The sequence below is a fragment of the Chinchilla lanigera genome, unplaced genomic scaffold, assembly GCF_000276665.1.
Source record: "Chinchilla lanigera isolate Chin_1 unplaced genomic scaffold, ChiLan1.0 scaffold00008, whole genome shotgun sequence".
Taxonomy (NCBI): Eukaryota; Metazoa; Chordata; class Mammalia; order Rodentia; family Chinchillidae; genus Chinchilla; species Chinchilla lanigera.
In genome coordinates, this window is record NW_004955409.1 from 25,382,215 (window position 1) to 25,399,740 (window position 17,526).

Consider the following 17,526-nt stretch of genomic DNA (forward strand, 5'->3'; position numbering starts at 1 on the left):
TTGTCTTTTATTACCCACATAAAAAACATAGTTATATCTAAAGTATAATTTGTCATAACTTAGCGTGCTTTTGAGTAATTCATAAATGTGTGGGTTTTTTGTTTTGTTTTTGTCCTTTTGAGACAGGGTCTTGCTATGCAGTTCAGGCTGGCCTTGAGCTCACTTGGTAGCCCAGGCTGGTCTTGAACTCGCAAAGATCCTCCTGCCTCAGCCTCCTGAGTGCTGGGATTACAGGTGTGCACTACTATGCCCAACTAAACTTGTTTTTACTTCTCTTCTATAATTTTATCTCTTCCCACAACAAAATAAATTATGCAGTAATTATGCAGTTATTGGCTTAGATATGGGAGACATAGAGAGGCAAGGTAAAGAAGTTGGTATTGCTCATATGAGACTAACATTTATCTGTGAAGAACTGTAATTTTTTCATTCTCATATATGGAGTGAACTAAAGATCACATCAAAAGAAAGAAGTATAAAAATACATACCATTCTTTGATGAGAATTATAGAGGCAAAGAGTTTGGAAATAGGTATGTTGAGGTTGTAATCTGTTCTTTTCACTTTCTGGCTTACTATCCTAAGCACACTACTTAACCCATTTGCTCATTGGTCTTGTGAAATTAATAAACCTCTTTAAGATAATTGCGAAGATTAACAAGACATCATTCTACAAAAGGTCTAGGTTAGTATTTGGTCCTTATAAATATTCAAATAATAGTGTTTTAAAGCAGTAATAGTAGTAAGAGCACCAATAATAAAAGACACAAATGTCATTCAATAAGACGATGAGTACCAAGAGCATAGTATAGCAGTAAATTAGCTGTTAATTTAGAGTATTCCACATAGTGACTATTGTAAAAGAAATGAGGCAAATTTTTGAAAGTCTTACATGTAAAAAGTGTTTATTTCCAATAAATGAAAATCTGAATATATTTGCTTACCTAATTGGGCTCCTAAATTTAAAATTTTTCTTTCATACTTATTTATAATACCTATGAATTAACTCAGCACAAATAATTTTTTTCTTGTTTTGTGCAGTGCTGGGGATGGAACCCAGAACATTGAACAGGCAAATAAACACATGCTCTACCACTGAACTACATTCCCAGCTCAGTACCAGTAAAGGATGATTTTCATGAAATCAAAATATTTCCCGAGATTTATCAAAATAGTAAAGAACAAAGCAAAAATGTCACAAATATTAATGTCTTAGGGAACTGAAAACTCATTAATTTCACAACACCAAAATTCTAGGAATAGTAAATAAGCATTTTGAAGTATATTAGAGTTAGTATTTAGTCATGAGGGAGAAATAAACTTATTTTCTGTAACCATTTTGTTTGTTTGTTTGAGACAGAATCTTGCCATGTAGTTCATGCTAGTCTTAGCCTCCCCAAAGTGCTGGGATAACAGGCATGTTCTATCCCGCCCAGCTGTAACATTTCAATAAAAGATAATTTCATGGGGCTGGGGATTTAGCTCAGTGGCAAAAAGCGCCTGCCTGGCATGCGCAAGGTCGTGAGTTTGGTTCCCGGTACCGGAGGGGAAAAAAAAAAAAAAAAGATAATTTCATTAATTTCTTGCTTCAAATATTTGTTAATACTACTTTTTTTGGTGTTTTCAAATACTAATCAACATGTCAGTGCTGCAATACTATCAGATTAGTTCAAAGATTATTTTATATGTATAATATTGTCTTTTATATAGGAAACTCTTACAGGCTTAATAAGCACTTAATATCTGATATGTGATAGGATATAGACTCATCACTTATATTTTATTCTCTATGTTTTGTCCATATTGATTTTTAGAAAATTTTACAACTTCTTCCAGAAAGAATTCATCAGCGATGGCAATTTCATAGTATTGGTAAGCAAAGAAACTATATATTTCACACTTTAAATGAATGGTGATATGTGCAGATGCTTTTTAATGGGTGGTAGTTGTTTAAAACAAACTAATACTTAATGATTTATTAAAAACAAAGAATGCGGGAACAGCTTGGGAATATAAAACAAAATAATACAAGTGCAAGGCTGAGGGTATAGCTCAGTGGCAGAGCATGTGTTTAGCATGCATGAGACCCTGTGATCAATTCACAGCACTCCAGAATAAATAAATATGTGTGCGTGTGTGTAATTTTTCATCAGAATTGCAAAGTGTTTTTGATCTACCTCATCCTTCAGTTGAATACATTAGCAGTGGTGGTAAAAATACATAAAATGAAAACAGAGTCAGTACCAAGATAAATATCTGTTTGCATCAAAAATGAAACAAATTCAAAGTACCAAGAAGAATAAAAGCTCTGTGGTCCAGATTTGAAAGCAAGGGTATGAACTATGAGTTTGTGCCATTTGAAGGCAAACAGAAAAACAAAGGGACTGGAGTTAAATGTATGGCTTGAAGAACCAAAATGAGGCTTCCAAACTCATAAAATGAAACTGAGGCTAGGCATGGTGATGAACTCTTGCAATCCTAGCACTCAGGAAGCTGAGGCAGGAGGATTGCCATAAGTTATAGGCCATCCCAGGCTGCATAGTTCAAGGCCAGTGTGCACTACATAGGGAGACCCTCTTTTAACAAGCAAAAAAGAAACTGAAAAGAAAAAGAAAATCCTCCTGTTGGTTATTGTCAGATACGGAGATCACAGACTTTCTGTTATCATAATTTAGCCAAAATACTTGCTGACTTAGAGTCTGGTTCACCACAGGACTCTTGACCTCTCATTATAAGGCTTATTTTCTCCCTCAAATTAAAGAGTCTGCAGGTAGGTGATTGTTGGCTTTGGTTCAGTGATGTCAGGCTTGACTGCTAGGAACTCTCATGGGGAATGGATAGCCCATAGATACACATTGTTGAAGGAGAATAGTATAGACCTTACATTCTTTTTTTGCTGTGGTAGTGATTGAACCCAGGGCCTCATGCATGGCTAGATGCCCTACTACTGAGCACATCCCTTCCCTTCCTTTCCTTTTTTTTTTTTTATTTTGGTTTTAAAGACAAGATTTTGCTAAGATACACAAGCTGGCCTTCAAATTTCAATTCTCCTGCCTCTGTCTCATGATTAGTTGAGAGTATAGGTATGCACCACCATGCCTGGCTATTCATTTGTAAAATTGTATGTTTCTCTTTAAAAAGAAAGTTAGGTTTATAGAGGTCCTACAATCCTTAATTGGTTTTATTTTTTTATTTTTTTAATTGGTTTTAGAAAACAAAGTCTCTGAGACTGTGAAACTGAGGCCATCCTTATTAATAGTTCCAGTTTAAAATGGAATTCTGGCAGGTCGTGGTGGTGCATACCTGTAATTCCAGCACTAGGGAGTCTGAGGCAAGAGGATCACTGTGAATTTGAGGTCAAACCTAGGCTACATAGTGAGTTCAAGGCCAGTCTGAACTACATAATGAGACCCTGTCTTAAAAAAACTGAAAAAAAGGGAATTCTGTACAGATGGAGGGCATTGATGCAACTGCTTAAGAAAAAAAGCTGGGCTGAGGATATAGCTCAGTGGCATAAGCACCTGCCTGGCAAGTGCAAGGTCGTGAGTTTGATCCCTGTTACCACAAAAAAAATAAAATAAAATATAGTAATAATAATAATAATAATAATAATAAAAGGCTGGGGATATAGCTCAGTGGCACAAGCACCTGCCTGGCAAGCTCAAGGTCTTCAGTTCGATTCCCAGTACCAAAAAAAAAGGAAAGAAGAAAAAAAGACAAAATCCTAAATCATAAAGCCTTTTAGAATAAATTTGTTAGATATATTTTAAGATTTAGGCTGGGTTTGCAGCTCAGTGCTAGAGCACTTGTTAGAATTTTTATGCCCCTGGGTTTTAGGTCTAGCACCACAAAAAATAAATTAATAAATAAAAATAAAATGAAATTGAGTGACCAAAATACGTATTCCCATAATATAGAGAGAACTCATATAGCACCATATGTCTAAAAGGCAAATAAATTTCTAAAGTAGGCAGACAAATAGACACTACAGCAAAGAAGATTTAAGAATTGCTAATAAGCACATCAGGTGCTCAAAAGAATGAGATTCTATCTTGTATTCATAATCATAAAAATATTTTTGAAGGTTATTTGTGAGGAAACTTTGAGACATCTGAACTTCAAAGACTTGTATGTCAGAGGAATGTAGCCTTTAATCTCCACAGATTAAAGGAATGTAGTTTTTAATCTCCACAGATTACCTACCACAGGTTACCTAGTTGTCATGACTAATACTATTCCAAAAATGCCTTAACTTGAAAAAAGTCATAAATGGTTATTTTTCTTCGTCATTCAGAAAAATCCTACAAATCCCACTTTTTGTTTTGGAAGTACTGGGTATTGAACCCATGGTCTTGCACCAAGCTACATCCCCAGCCTTTTGATGCTGTTGTTACCTTTTTTGAGAGAAGGTCTGGTTAAGTCACTTAAGTTGTCTGGCTTGGGCTTGAATTTGAAATTTTTCTGTATCAGTCTCCCAGAGTGCTAGGATTACAGGAACATACCACCATGCCTGTCTTATATCCTTTCCTTTTTTGTCTTCCATATAAAAGTAGATGAATCAGCGACTCCAGCTGATATTTTAAAAAAATAGCTTCATTGAAATATAATTTATGTAGATAAAATTTATGCAGTTAGGTAAACAATTCAATGATTTTTAGTAAATATGTAGTCACAGAAATCCAGTTTTAGAACATCTCTAGCACTCTCAAATATCTTTCAAGCCTATTTTGGCCAGTTACTGTTCCCACCACCAGTTTATTTTCTGTCCTAAATAAATTTGTAATTTTTGGATCATATAAAGAAAATCATCCCAATGAGTGGTTTTCTGTGTCTTCCTTCTTTCCTTAGTATAATTTCTTTTTTGGTTTATTTATGTTGTATCATACCAGTATTTTTTATTTATAAAAATTTTTTATTTTTATTTATTTTTATTGTATCATACCAGTATTTTTAATACTATTGCTGCATAGTATTCTGTTGTATTATTATATCATGTTGTTATCTGCTCACCAACTAATCAACATTGGTATGCTTGCAGTTTTTTATATCTTGTTTACTTGTGCTTTTTTATTATGGATTCTTACAGATTTTCTGCTGTAGGACTATGTTATGTGTGAATTAATACATTTACTTTTTATTTCTAATCTAGTGCCTTTAATTTGTACTTTTAATTTGTATTTTTTATTTATTGTACCTCCACTAGTGTTGAATAAAAGTGGCCAGAGTGGGCATCCATGCATTATTGCATATTTTTAAAGTCTTTTACCATTACGTATGATGATAACTGTAACTTTTTGTAGATGTCCTTTGTCATGTTGAGAAAGTAACCCTCTCTTCCCCTTTTGTTGAGTTTTTTATCATAATGTACATTGTATTTTCTCAAATCCTTTTTCTGCGTCTGTTGATGTAATCACTTTGATTGACTTTGGTGGTTTTATCATTTACTCTATTACATATTTCACTCATGGAATTTTACATATTAAACCAACTGTGTGTTGTCGAATTAAATGCCTCTTTGTTGTCGTTTATTAGTAGCTTTACATATTGCTACATTCAGAGTGTTAATAATTTGTTAGATTTTTGCCTCTTTGGTAACAGAGAGATACTGCTCTCTAGTTTTCTTGGCATGCCATTGTTGAGCTTCATAGATGAGTTGGAAAGTGGTCCCTCCTTGATTTTCTGAAAGAGATTGTGAATGGATGGTGTGTTTTTCTGCTTCAAATATTTGCTAAAATTAAAAGTAAAGTCATTTGAACCTAGGCTTTTCTTTGTGAGAATTGTATTATTTCAACTTCTTTGCTTATAGGTTTATTCAGATCTTATATTTCTTTCTGACTCAGTTTTGATAATGTGTATCTTTCTTGGAGTTTGTCCATTTCATCTAAATTGTCTAATTTGCTTGTGTAAATTGCTTGAGTTATTATTTTACAGTGTATCTCTTAATTCCTATGGAATTAATAGTGATGTGGGCTCTTTCATTCTAGATTTTGGTAATTTATGTCTTTATTATTTTATTGGCCCATCTAGCTAAGTATTTGTTATGTTTCTTGATCTTTTGAACTGCCTTTTGGTATCAATGAATTTTCTCTGTACTTTTTCAGCTTTGTATTTTATTGATTTCTAATCTTTTATATTTTATAAAATGCTGCTTGCTTTGGGTTTAATTTGCTCTTTTTTTTCTAGTAAAGATGTAAGTATACAGTATTAATTTGAGACCTATCTTTTTTTTTTGGTTTTTTTTCTCTGGTACCAGGAACCGAACTTACGACCTTGCACTTGCCAGGCAGGCGCTTTGCCACTGAGCTAAATCCCCAGCCCCTATCTTTCTTATATAGGCATTTTAAGACTATAAGCTTTCTTCCAAGATTCCCTTTAGTTTTTTATCTCATAAATTTTAATATGTTGTTTTCCTTTTTATTAGTTGAAAAAAATTTTAATGTTACTTTTTGGTTTCTTCTTAACTTATAACTTATTTAAAAATGCTTCTGTTTTTAAATTTTTCTAATATTTGTTTCCATGGTGTTTCTTTTTCAATTTCTAACCAAATTCCTTTATGGTCAGCTTTAGATGATTAAACTTTATAAAGCTATTGAGGCACAGTACAGTGCAGAATATATTCTTTCTAGAATGTTCCAATTTTTGCAAAGAATGTATATTCTGTAGTCTCTTGAAAAATTAATTTATGGCAATGATATGATTATTGAGAAACAAGAAAGAATTTGAATGACTGGAATCTTGTGCAGCATCCATGGGCGATAGACTTAATGGTCTAAAGATAATTCTCATTTAAAATTTTGGTAGGGATTTTTTATGTGGTTTGCCTAGTTTATCTTAAAATTTATATGAAAGATCCACCTCTCAGCAACTTGGAAGCATAACAAATTATAAAAGTGGTGGTGGTGGTGGCTATTTCCATACCCATTAATAAGATACAAATTTATAATAGTAAAGACAATGTTGGTGTAGTGATGGCCAAGTACAACAGATTTTGAAAAGGAACCTTGAAGCCAGTCAAAGATCTAGGCTTATTTATAGAAACTTGCAATATGATTGAGATGTCATTTTACTTTATTTGAACATTATAACCCCTGAATGAGTTAGTGCTACAATTTGTTATCACTTAGAAAAAAAGCAATTCTATTTCTCTCACACACAAATAAATTTCTGATGGGTTTCAGGACTTAAACAAGTAAAATAACACTTTAAACTTTTTTTTTTTTTTTGGTTGTTTAAAAAAATTTTTGGAGTAGTGGAGCCTGAACCCCGGTCCTGTACATGCTAGACAGTTGCTATATTACTGAGCGATTTCCTCAGTCCATTTTAGAACATTGAAAGGGAATATTTGGTTTATGTTTTTAACCATAAGTTTGAGAAGAATGTCTTTAGACATAGAAAGTATACTTAAAAAGAAAATCCATGGCGAATTGACCAGCTTAAAATTTAAAACCTTAAACATCAGAGAGTAGTTTCCCAACTTCTAACAAAAATGTGACTTAGCTGTTTGGAAGAAATATTTCCAATTCATGGAAGTAATATAACTAATATGTATATGGAATCCCTCATTTTAAAAAAACATAACCCAATTGAAAAATGTAGAAAGGAAATGACTGGCAATTTACAAAGTTGAACGATGAGCTAAAAAGATGATCAGGGCCAGGGGTGTAGCTCAGCCGTACAGCATCTGCCTGGCAAGTACAAGGTCCTGAATTTGATTCCAGGTACCAAAGAAAAGAAAAAAATAAAATAATAGTTAAAAATGATGATCAGTGCCACTATGAAAGATCAAATGAAAGCAGTATATTTAACTCACCAGGTTGTCAGATACTAAAGCATGTGTCAGTGTGCTGCTGACATTGTGATATACCAGAGCACACACACTGCCAGTGGTATTGTTAATTTGCATAACCGTTTTAGACAACTGTTTTTGAGAGTTTTTTTTTTATTAGCAGTAATTGCATCTTGAATAAACCTCATTGGATACTGCCACTGTGCAAAGCTGAGAGAATTTTCTAATATTTGGTGTAAATGAAGATGAGTGATTTCATTCCTGTTTATATGCCCCAGGGGAAATAATGTGTGTACAGGGAATAATGAACAAAAACATTTGTTATAGCATTCTTGGTAGTAGCAAAAATTGGAAAACAAGCGAACTGTCTTAATATGCGGAAGATAAATTATAAGATGTTCATGTAGTAGAATAGTAAACAGTTAAAAATGAATGAACTGGAGCTTTATAGATCAACATAGATAAATTTTATGAAAAGAAACCTGTACATAACTTGTTTTGTATACCATTTAATAAAGTTTTAAACAAACCAGTTTTAAGTTCTTGGCTGATTTATAAATAAATAGTAATACAAAATATTTTGGAAATAATTAATACCAAAGTCTGTATACTGCTTTTCTTTGGAGAAGAAAATGATATAAGATTCAGTGAGACCTGTAGATAGTTAGATAATATATTAAAGATAATGTAAATAAGTGAAATTTAAAGATTATAGCACACAAACTTTAGATTTGTTCAAACTGAACTATGGTCCTCTGGATGTTTGTTAATGTTAATTTCATCGTTTTAATGTAGATGTGAAATATTTCATAATTTAAAAGACATTAAATACTTTTTAAAAGAGAGAATAATAAAAAATGAATAATAACAAAATACCAACGTAGACAAAAACAAAACAAAGCAAAAACAATAAAAATGATACAGGGTTTCAGAACAAAATGATAGGAATTAACAGTAGTTGTTATATTACATATTGTTATCTTCAACGAAGTTGCTTAGATTATCAGATGTAAGAATGCAAGATTGATCAAACCATTAAAAAGAATAAAAATTAAATACACAAAAAATCAGAAGTGACACAGAATTTCACTAGACAAGATGGTAGGAATTCACCCATGGTTGTTATATTGCATATTGTTGTCTTCAAATTAGTTGTTCAGATTACCAAACATAAGCATGCAAAATTGGTCAGAACTGTTCCTTTAGGAACAGTTGCTTTAGGCATTAACTGTTCCTTTCAATAAACCACTGGACTTCAGCAGTACAGTTATCCTAGCTATCCTTCTATATGCATATATATATATGCATATATATATATATTTTCCCTCCCTTTTTCCTTTCTTTCTCTCTTCTCCCTCAAAATACTTTTTGGAGCTTAAAAAAATTAATGCAGTGGGAATATTTTTTAGGAAATATTAGACTTCGAGGTATTTGATTCACTAAATGAAAAATTTCTACAGTGTATTTTATTTTAGTGATTTAATAATAAAATTTTTTGTTTTGGTAAGTGATATGTAATAGATTATTATTTTAAACACAGTTTTGGGCCCCGGTTTTATCAGTAAAATAAATTATGTTTAATCGTAATAAATAATGTGTTGAAAGGTGATTTTTTTTATATGCCCTCTGGTCTCAAGTTTGGCCAGCAGGATATAAGGTCACCAAGAACAATTTAGAGGTTGCCAAGGACTTGCTAAAAAATGTTTGTAAGTCTGACCGAGAACTCTGACATTTTAGAAACAGATAAGAATACTGTATATGAATATTTAAAATCATGTTTCCTTTTCAGGATTGATTTTAAAGAAACTACTACACACAGGAAACTCCTTAAAGGTATAATATATTTTTTGTCTCTGACTTTTAAGAACTGAATAAAGTTACTACATGCACCTGTTCCACTTTTCCTACCACAGCTTTTTCCTGAAGGTTGAATTGTCATCACTTAAATGAAATGAATTCACCTAAAATATAGCTATATTTAATATTATGTTTGAAAATGCCTATGAGGTTAACCAGGGCATTGAAAACTGTTTTATTTTGTATTTTGCTACTGTATTGACTTAATCACCAGAAATCTTTCCTCTGTGAAAAATTGTTTAGTCATTCAACAAATTATTCTTCATTTTACTGTAGCCATGTTTAGGTATAGAGGAGGATGGGGGTGGCAATATCTGTGTCTGTGTATGTGTGTGTGTGTGTCTGTCTAAACTATCTATATACCTAATATACCTGATTTTATTTCATTTTCATTAGCTCATTGTGCTATAGTAAAGGAAACTGTCCATTCCAAACCCTGTTGGGTAGTCACACATTATAAAATGTACTTTGAGCATCAAGGCTTGGGTACAGCAGTACAAAGGAATAAACTCTCCTATGCTTTTCTGCCTTTATGTGGCTAAACCACAAGACTCACAGCAGGAGAGTAACTTTGACAGTGGCCATTAATAAAACTCTGGTGAGGTGATTTCCAGTGTTACCTGTGAGATTGCCTGTGGTGAAGAACTTAGTGTTTTACTTGTCAGAGGTTGAATTTTCCTGTTTTCATGTTCCCTTGCTAGGAAAGCATTCTTTCATTGATTCATGTACTTATTGTCTGTGTGTAGGTATTGTTCTGGATGCTTAACAAGCCAAAGTTCTTGATCTGTGGTTTAGAAACAAATGATAGGTAAATGAGATAATTGCAAGTGATTAAAATAACTTTAATAAAAAAATAATAATTTTACTTGTAACAATTTAGTTTTATAATTTTAGTAATTTCAGAACTCTTTCAGGACAGGAACATTGGATTAGCAGTGTACCAGGATCTGTTACCATTCCTCCTTGACCAAGGTTTTTATGAGAAGGAATAGTCTTTGCCCTGCCTCCTTGGATTAGACTAGTGGTGATAGGAGATAGGCAAGGAAGGAAGTAGACATGAAGGAAGTGCTTTTCTGATTTTTCACAAATGGAAATTATAAAATACAACTTACTTAATTGACTTTAGACAGAGACCAAGTTTATTCTTTTTAAAACTCCATGAATTTAGATTTTAAAATAATGAATTCAGTAGATGTCTTGGGTGTAATATATATTTCCCACTTCCCTTTCTCTGTTTTGTTTTTTTGTTTTGTTTTTCTTCTGGTACCAGCAATCAAACTCATGACCTTGCACTTGCCAGGCAGGTGCTTTTGCCACTGAGCTAAATCCCTAGCACCTTCTCTGTTTGTTTTGTAAAATGTCTGTAATCATCTAGGGAGCTGTGTTCTAAAGAGGAAAAAGTATTTCCATTAAAATATACTGTTTTTCATTTTATTTTAGATTAGGCGGGAAGGTGTTCGTCTTTTCTTGTTGTGGTTGCAAGCTCTTCAAACTAACTGTAGCAAAGAACAGCTCTGGATGTTTTCATGCTTAATCCCTGGGTTTTCAGCACCACAATCTGAACATGGACCTCGAACTTTAGATAATCTTATTAATCCTCCACTCAACCTTCAAGAAAGTAAGATTTTACCCATCAGCATTTTTAAGTTTTCTATATAGTTCCTTAATGTATTTTTAAATGCCTGTACATTTATTAAATGAGTTAAATAAGACAATGTGTTAAAATATGGATTTTATTATTATTTAGGTATGGTGAGGCCAGGAGATGAAGACAGCTATTGAAAATATAGTTTATTACAATGAGAAGAAGGGGTCTCATTCAAGGGTGGAGGGTGAGAGGATATGGCACAAATGGGAAAGTAGCAGGGTGAGTCAGAAGACAGAGGGATGAGGAATAAATGTAGGCCAGAGATTTTATTATGGTTTCCCTGGGAAAAAATAGGTAAATGAGGGTTAGCAAGTTAGTTGAATGATTCCAGTGGGTTCTGGGTCATAAACATTGTCTTTAGTTGTTTGATACCTGGCCTTGGAGAGGTAAGACCAGAGAGGTAGTGGCCTTGAGTGGGAATGTAGAGGAAGTGGTGGGGTTGTGTGCTGTGTATTGGTTGGTTTGCATGTGAAAGGCACTATAAGACTCTAGGAAGTGGCCAGTCTGGAAGGGACGTTATCTCCAGTTAACAAGGCCCCAGGTGTCTAAGCATGATTGACACAAACCATTTTATGTTTATCTTTAATTTCTGTTTATCACTCTGTGTCATGGAGTTAGTCTGGATGTACATTGAAGTACAAGTGTATTTTACTTTGTACAGTAGATGTCTGCAGAAACGTTATATATAAATTGATTTTTTAAGTAAATCCTCAATAATATTTTTATTTTTAAATTTATAATTTCAGGAATGTTACTTAATTTTTACTTTCATTCGTTAATGACTTTTTACGCTAAGATTTTCTAGTGTTACTGTTTTAACCTTAGTTTTCTTTCCCCTGTATTGCGTGTGTGTGTATATATATGCGTCTGTCTGTATGTAGTGGGTATTGGGAGTTGTTGTCAGCATGCTTACTTGACTGATGTTTACTGAGAGACAGCTTTAGAAACATGCATGTGTTAAACCAGTTGCTGATTGTGCTGCTTAGGAAATATTTAAGAGAATTCACTGAGTTGTGGGTTGATCTTCTTGAATTTGCATTTGTTATAATGAATTTTTTTTAAATGTAAAAGTTTCTTGTAACCAGAATATTAGTTTGATGAATAAGCACCTTGTTGCTGTTTGCCATCATATTTTGGATTATATAGTGGAACTACTAGTGATTTTCCTAGTCATTTCTCAAATGAATGTCATATCTTCTTAATCACTCTATATGTACTCTTCATCCCTATGTCACGCTCTGTCAGTGAAGAGCTCACAAACAGCTGAGTATTAAAATTTACGTTGGTCATGATAGGGACTATCAGGATGACATCAGATTTTTGATTTTGTTTTTCACTTGATCTTAGCCAAAAGGCCGAGAAGCGATTTTGATTTTGTTTTTGTTTTGTTGAGGTGCTGGGGATCCAACTCAACCTTGACCTCAGATTTATTTTAAGAGTCCATCATTAGAAAGTTTTCAAGCAGTTTTTATGCATACATGTCTTGCAGTTAAATTTGTTTGTATTATTTGTATTTGTATTATTAAAGTTGTAATTGTACTGTTCTTTTGTCTTTGGATAGCTCAAGTCACTATAGAGGAAATCACTCCTCTTGTCCCCCCACAATCAGGTGATAAAGGACAAGAAGATCTCACAAGCTACTTTCTTGAAGCACTTTTAAAATACATAGTAATTCAGGTGTGTTACCTTTGATATCACCCCCTTTGGGGTATTATGTGATTGACTCCTTTTTCCCTCTTTTATCATGTTTCTGTCGTAGTAGATGTTTGCTTATTTTCTTGGAGGAGTGACAAATTTAGAATTTTGAAAATATATGTTAGATAAAAATCACTGGAGATATTATAAAACTTTTGGCTACAGAAATTTTTATGATGTAGATTTTATGTATATAATTTTTTATATAGCCAGTTGGGCTTAATTTCTAATCCTTTCATTTATAATCAGCAGCTGTGGCACCATAAAAGGCTGGTAATGAATTTAGGGGCCAGTCTGTCAAGACGTAACAATTTTGACCAAGTCCAGTAGATGAGGTAGGCTGCAGGCTAAGGATTGAGGAGAAGTTTATTTTACACTTAAATCTATTTATGCCTTTTGAATTTCTAAGTCCATGTACTTTATAAGGTATCCTGTTCCTTGAAGATGCGAAATGTGCATTTCTTGATGATGAAAACATTTTTAGCAATACACATTTCTTATAACTTTCAGATTTAAAAATTTAAATATCTCATATAAAAATTTCTATATCTCAGAAACAAGCATTGTAAAGTTAATTTGGATCCTGTGCCAGGTTATCAGGGTTTGAATTGTGATTCCACGTTTTAAATGATAGTGTGACGTTTGGCAAATTACTTCACCACTCTGTATTGTACTTCTGTTTTCTTGTTTGTAAAATAGGGATAAAAATAGTACCTGTTGCAGTTCAGTATTTGAAGCTTAGGTTATGCAAAGTATTTAGAATGGAATATTGCATAGTACATAGTAAGTGTTCTACCATGGGTAGTTTTTACTATCATTACTACTAGTTTTTCTTAAAAACATCTTGTACTTCCTGTGGATTTTTAAAATTACCTTACTAGTTTATTGTGAGATAATTATTATACAGTAAACTTTCACATTTGAAGTTTACAATTTGACATTTTATTACATGTATAACAATCATGAAATCCTCAGCACAATCAAGACAAAGAACTTATCTGTCACTACTAAAAGTTTCTTTGGGTCATTTATAATCTACATCCTTTATGCTCTGCCCCTCCCACCCACAGGCAATCATTGGTCTAATATTTGTCACTATAGATTAGTTTGTATGGTTCATATTTTCACATATAATATGTATTCTTTTGTGATCTGGCCTCTTGGAGCATAATTATTTTTTAAGTCATTCATGTTGTTATGTGTATTGATAACATGTTGTGTATATCACTGTTGTGGTACTAAGGATTGAACCCAAGGCCTTTACATCTCCAGTCCTTTTTTTTTTTTTTTTTAAATTTGAGACAGAATCTCACTAAGTCACTGAATTGCCTAGGCTGGGCTTGAACTTGCCATCCTTCTACTCCAGTCTCCCACAGTGCTGAGTTTTCACCCAACTGCTCCTTTTTATTATTGACTAACATTTCATTGTCTGGATATGCCATGATTAGTAATCCATTACCTGCTGGTGGTTCTGTGAGTTGTTTTCATAGTAAAATTTCAGTGACTATTGGTAAGGAATTCTGTGCTGGACAAATGCTTTCTTCTCCCTTAGGTAAATGAGTGGAACGGCTATGTCATATAGAAGTTGTACATTGACTGATAAACAAATTGCCAAGCTGTTTTCCAAATGGTAGTACCTTTCCACACTCCACCAGCAGTGTGTGAGACTTACACTTGCTTTACCTCCTCACCAGCATTTCTTATATTGTCAACCTGTTCTGGTGATTGTATAGTGGTATCTATTTTGTTGTGCTTTTTACTTTCCTTTCCCTAACTGCTAATGATGTGTTCAATATCTTTTTATGTGTTTGTCCTCTTAGTTGAAGTGACTTTTTTACTTTTGCTGATTTTTAAATTGGGTTATTTGTCTTAAGTTGTGAATTTTTTAATGTATTCTAGATACACATCCTTAGGTGTATGTTGTATGAGTATTTCCTCCTAGTGACCTACCTTTTCATTTTCATAGATGGCTTTAAAGCCTGGTTTTGTTCTTTTGAAGGAGAAATGTTTTTTTTATTTTGACCAAGTCCAGTAGATGGGAGTTTTTTCTTTTATAAATCCAACTATCATTTCCTATAAATCTTTGTATAAACCAGGTGTGGTGGTGCACACCTGTAATCTCAGCATCTAGGAGACTAAGGCAGGAGGATTGTGTGTTCAAAACCAGTTTGGGCAACTTAGTGAGTTTGAGGCCAGCCTGAGGTACACAGTGAGACCTGTCTCAAAAGAACAAAAAACAAACACAAAAACAAAAACACAAAAAAAACAAATTTTTGTTTATATAATCCAGCATCACAAAAAAATTCTCCATTTTAAAAAGCCTTACAGTTAATGTTTCACTGTTGTTTACTTTGAGCTGATTTTGATGCATGTGCCAGAATGTGTTGATCTTGGTTCTTTGATGAAGGTGATATTTGCCAAGATTTTTCAGTGGTATTATTTCTTTTATTCCTTTATAATCAGTAAGTATTTTATAGGGAAACATTTTATAACTTTGTAAATATCCTTTTCCTCTTCAAAATTTCACCCATATGTTTTAGTATCCATTCATTTGACTGAATTATTATGGTGATGGTTGAGCTTTATTAAGATATAATACACATTCCATGAAGTTTACTCACTCAGAAGGTGTGATTCATTGTTTGTTTGTTTGTTCATTTGGTTTTTTTCATTTGCAGTGCTAGGTAATTGAACCTGGGGATTTGCTCATGTTAAATAAGTGCTTTACCATGAGCTACACCCACAACTGCTACAGTTCAGTGTTTTTAAAGTATGTTCACAATATTAGGCAACCATCATTACAAATAATTTTAGAACATTTCTGTCTTAATAAGAAACCCCATACCCATCAGGAATAATCCTTTTATTCTCCAAGCCGCTTTTCCATCCCCTGACCTAGGCAAACACTGATCTGTTTTTTGTCTCTGTATTCTTATTCTAGACATTTCATATAAATGGAATCATACAGAATTTAGTCTTTTTTGATTGCCTTCTTTTACTTAGTTTTCAAAATTTATCTTTGTTGCCGGGTGTGGTGGCACATGCCTGTAACCCCAGCACTTGGGAAGCTGAGGCTGGAGGCTTGCCAAGAGTTTGAGGCCAGTCTGGGCTACATAGTTAGTTCAACACCAGCCTGAACTGCATAGCCAGACCCTATCTCAAAAAAAAAAAAAAAAAAAATCAGTTTTGTAGCAGGTATCAAAACATCATTCCTTTTTATTGCATAATATTCTATTATATGAATAACCCACATTCTGTCTATCTGTTGATTGGTATTTGAATTGTTTTCTCTTTTGAGCCACTTTTAAAATTTTAATGCCATCTTGTACATTCAGTACTTTGTGAAATACTGCTAGGAAAATCTTTCTTCTTTGTTATTCATATAATTATTTATGTCATCATGGGTTTATGATTCCCATGAATCTCTGTGTTAGTATTCTTCATTACTACTTATTTTGCTGCTCATACTGTCCTAGATTTGGCCAGTGGAAGTTCCTTAAGCTATTTTCTATGCTGTTTGTTTGTTTTAATTTTTTAGTTTTTTTTTTTTTTTTTGAGACAGTCTTGCTACATAGTTCAGGCTGTCCTTAAACTCACTATGTAGCCCAGGCTGACCTCAAAGTCTTGGCAGTCCTCCTGCTTAGCCTCTGGAGTGCTGGGATTACAGGTGTGTACCACCACACCTGGTTTCTGTACCTTTACAATTTCCTCCAAAACCCTTTCTTTCTTCCTGGTACAGCAAGATGTTTCAGTATCATCTTGTACCTTTTCCACTCTGGAATTACCTGTCTGTCCAAGGAGCCATCATTCATTTTGGTGGAGAACTGTATTTGGAATTCAAGATCCAGACACTCAGAGTGCTCATTACTGTTTTCTTTCCTGGATCTGCTAGAGTTAAGAGAATGTGTATAGTTTACACGCATCTCTCCCTCCCAATCCCTCTCCCCCCCACTCCCTGTCCCTCTTCCTTTCTATCCCTCCTTCTTTCTCTTCTTCCTTCTCTCCTCCTTTTCTCTCCCTCTCCTCCCTATTTTGTCTCCTTCTCTCCATTTCTCCTTCTTCCTTCTCCCCGCTCCTTTCTCTCATCATGAATTCATACCACTATCTCAGATTTTAATTCAATACTGGGTTTACTCTAGTTTCTTCCTTTCTGTATTTATAATTTTCTTCTATCAATGAGAAACTTACACTAGTCTCCATATATTTGCTTATTCAGTGAATCCTTCTTGTAGGTAATCAGATCTCCCATTACCTCTGTGTGCTCTGAAGACACTTTCTCCGTCAGTCTCCGGTATTTCACTTGGGACCTTTGCCAGCTCCCTACTTAAATATCTTCCTCACCCTACTGGAGTGCAGTATGCTACTTTGTCTCCTTTTGACCCTTGCCCCATTTCATAAATATTCTCCTTACCTCTTTCAGGCTCTAAGTCACTATTGTGCCTGTTCTTGGGCTCTGATTATGTATACTTTACTGGTACCACTACACACACACACACACACACACACACACACACACACACACACACACACACACACACACA

The 17,526-nt window shown here is 33.7% G+C and overlaps 1 protein-coding gene across 8 annotated transcripts in view; it reads left to right on the forward strand.

Annotated features, from left to right (window-relative positions):
* Ralgapa1 (Ral GTPase activating protein, alpha subunit 1 (catalytic)) overlaps positions 1-17,526 on the forward strand; it is a 246,379-nt gene that overhangs the window by 45,712 nt on the left and 183,141 nt on the right. For all 8 annotated transcript variants that reach the window (XM_013510373.1, XM_013510372.1, XM_013510369.1 and 5 more), the window contains exons 4-7: positions 1,814-1,871; positions 9,575-9,618; positions 11,083-11,260; positions 12,852-12,967. In XM_013510373.1, coding sequence (XP_013365827.1) covers positions 1,814-1,871; positions 9,575-9,618; positions 11,083-11,260; positions 12,852-12,967 — 396 coding nt within the window. The remainder of the gene's footprint in view (positions 1-1,813; positions 1,872-9,574; positions 9,619-11,082; positions 11,261-12,851; positions 12,968-17,526) is intronic.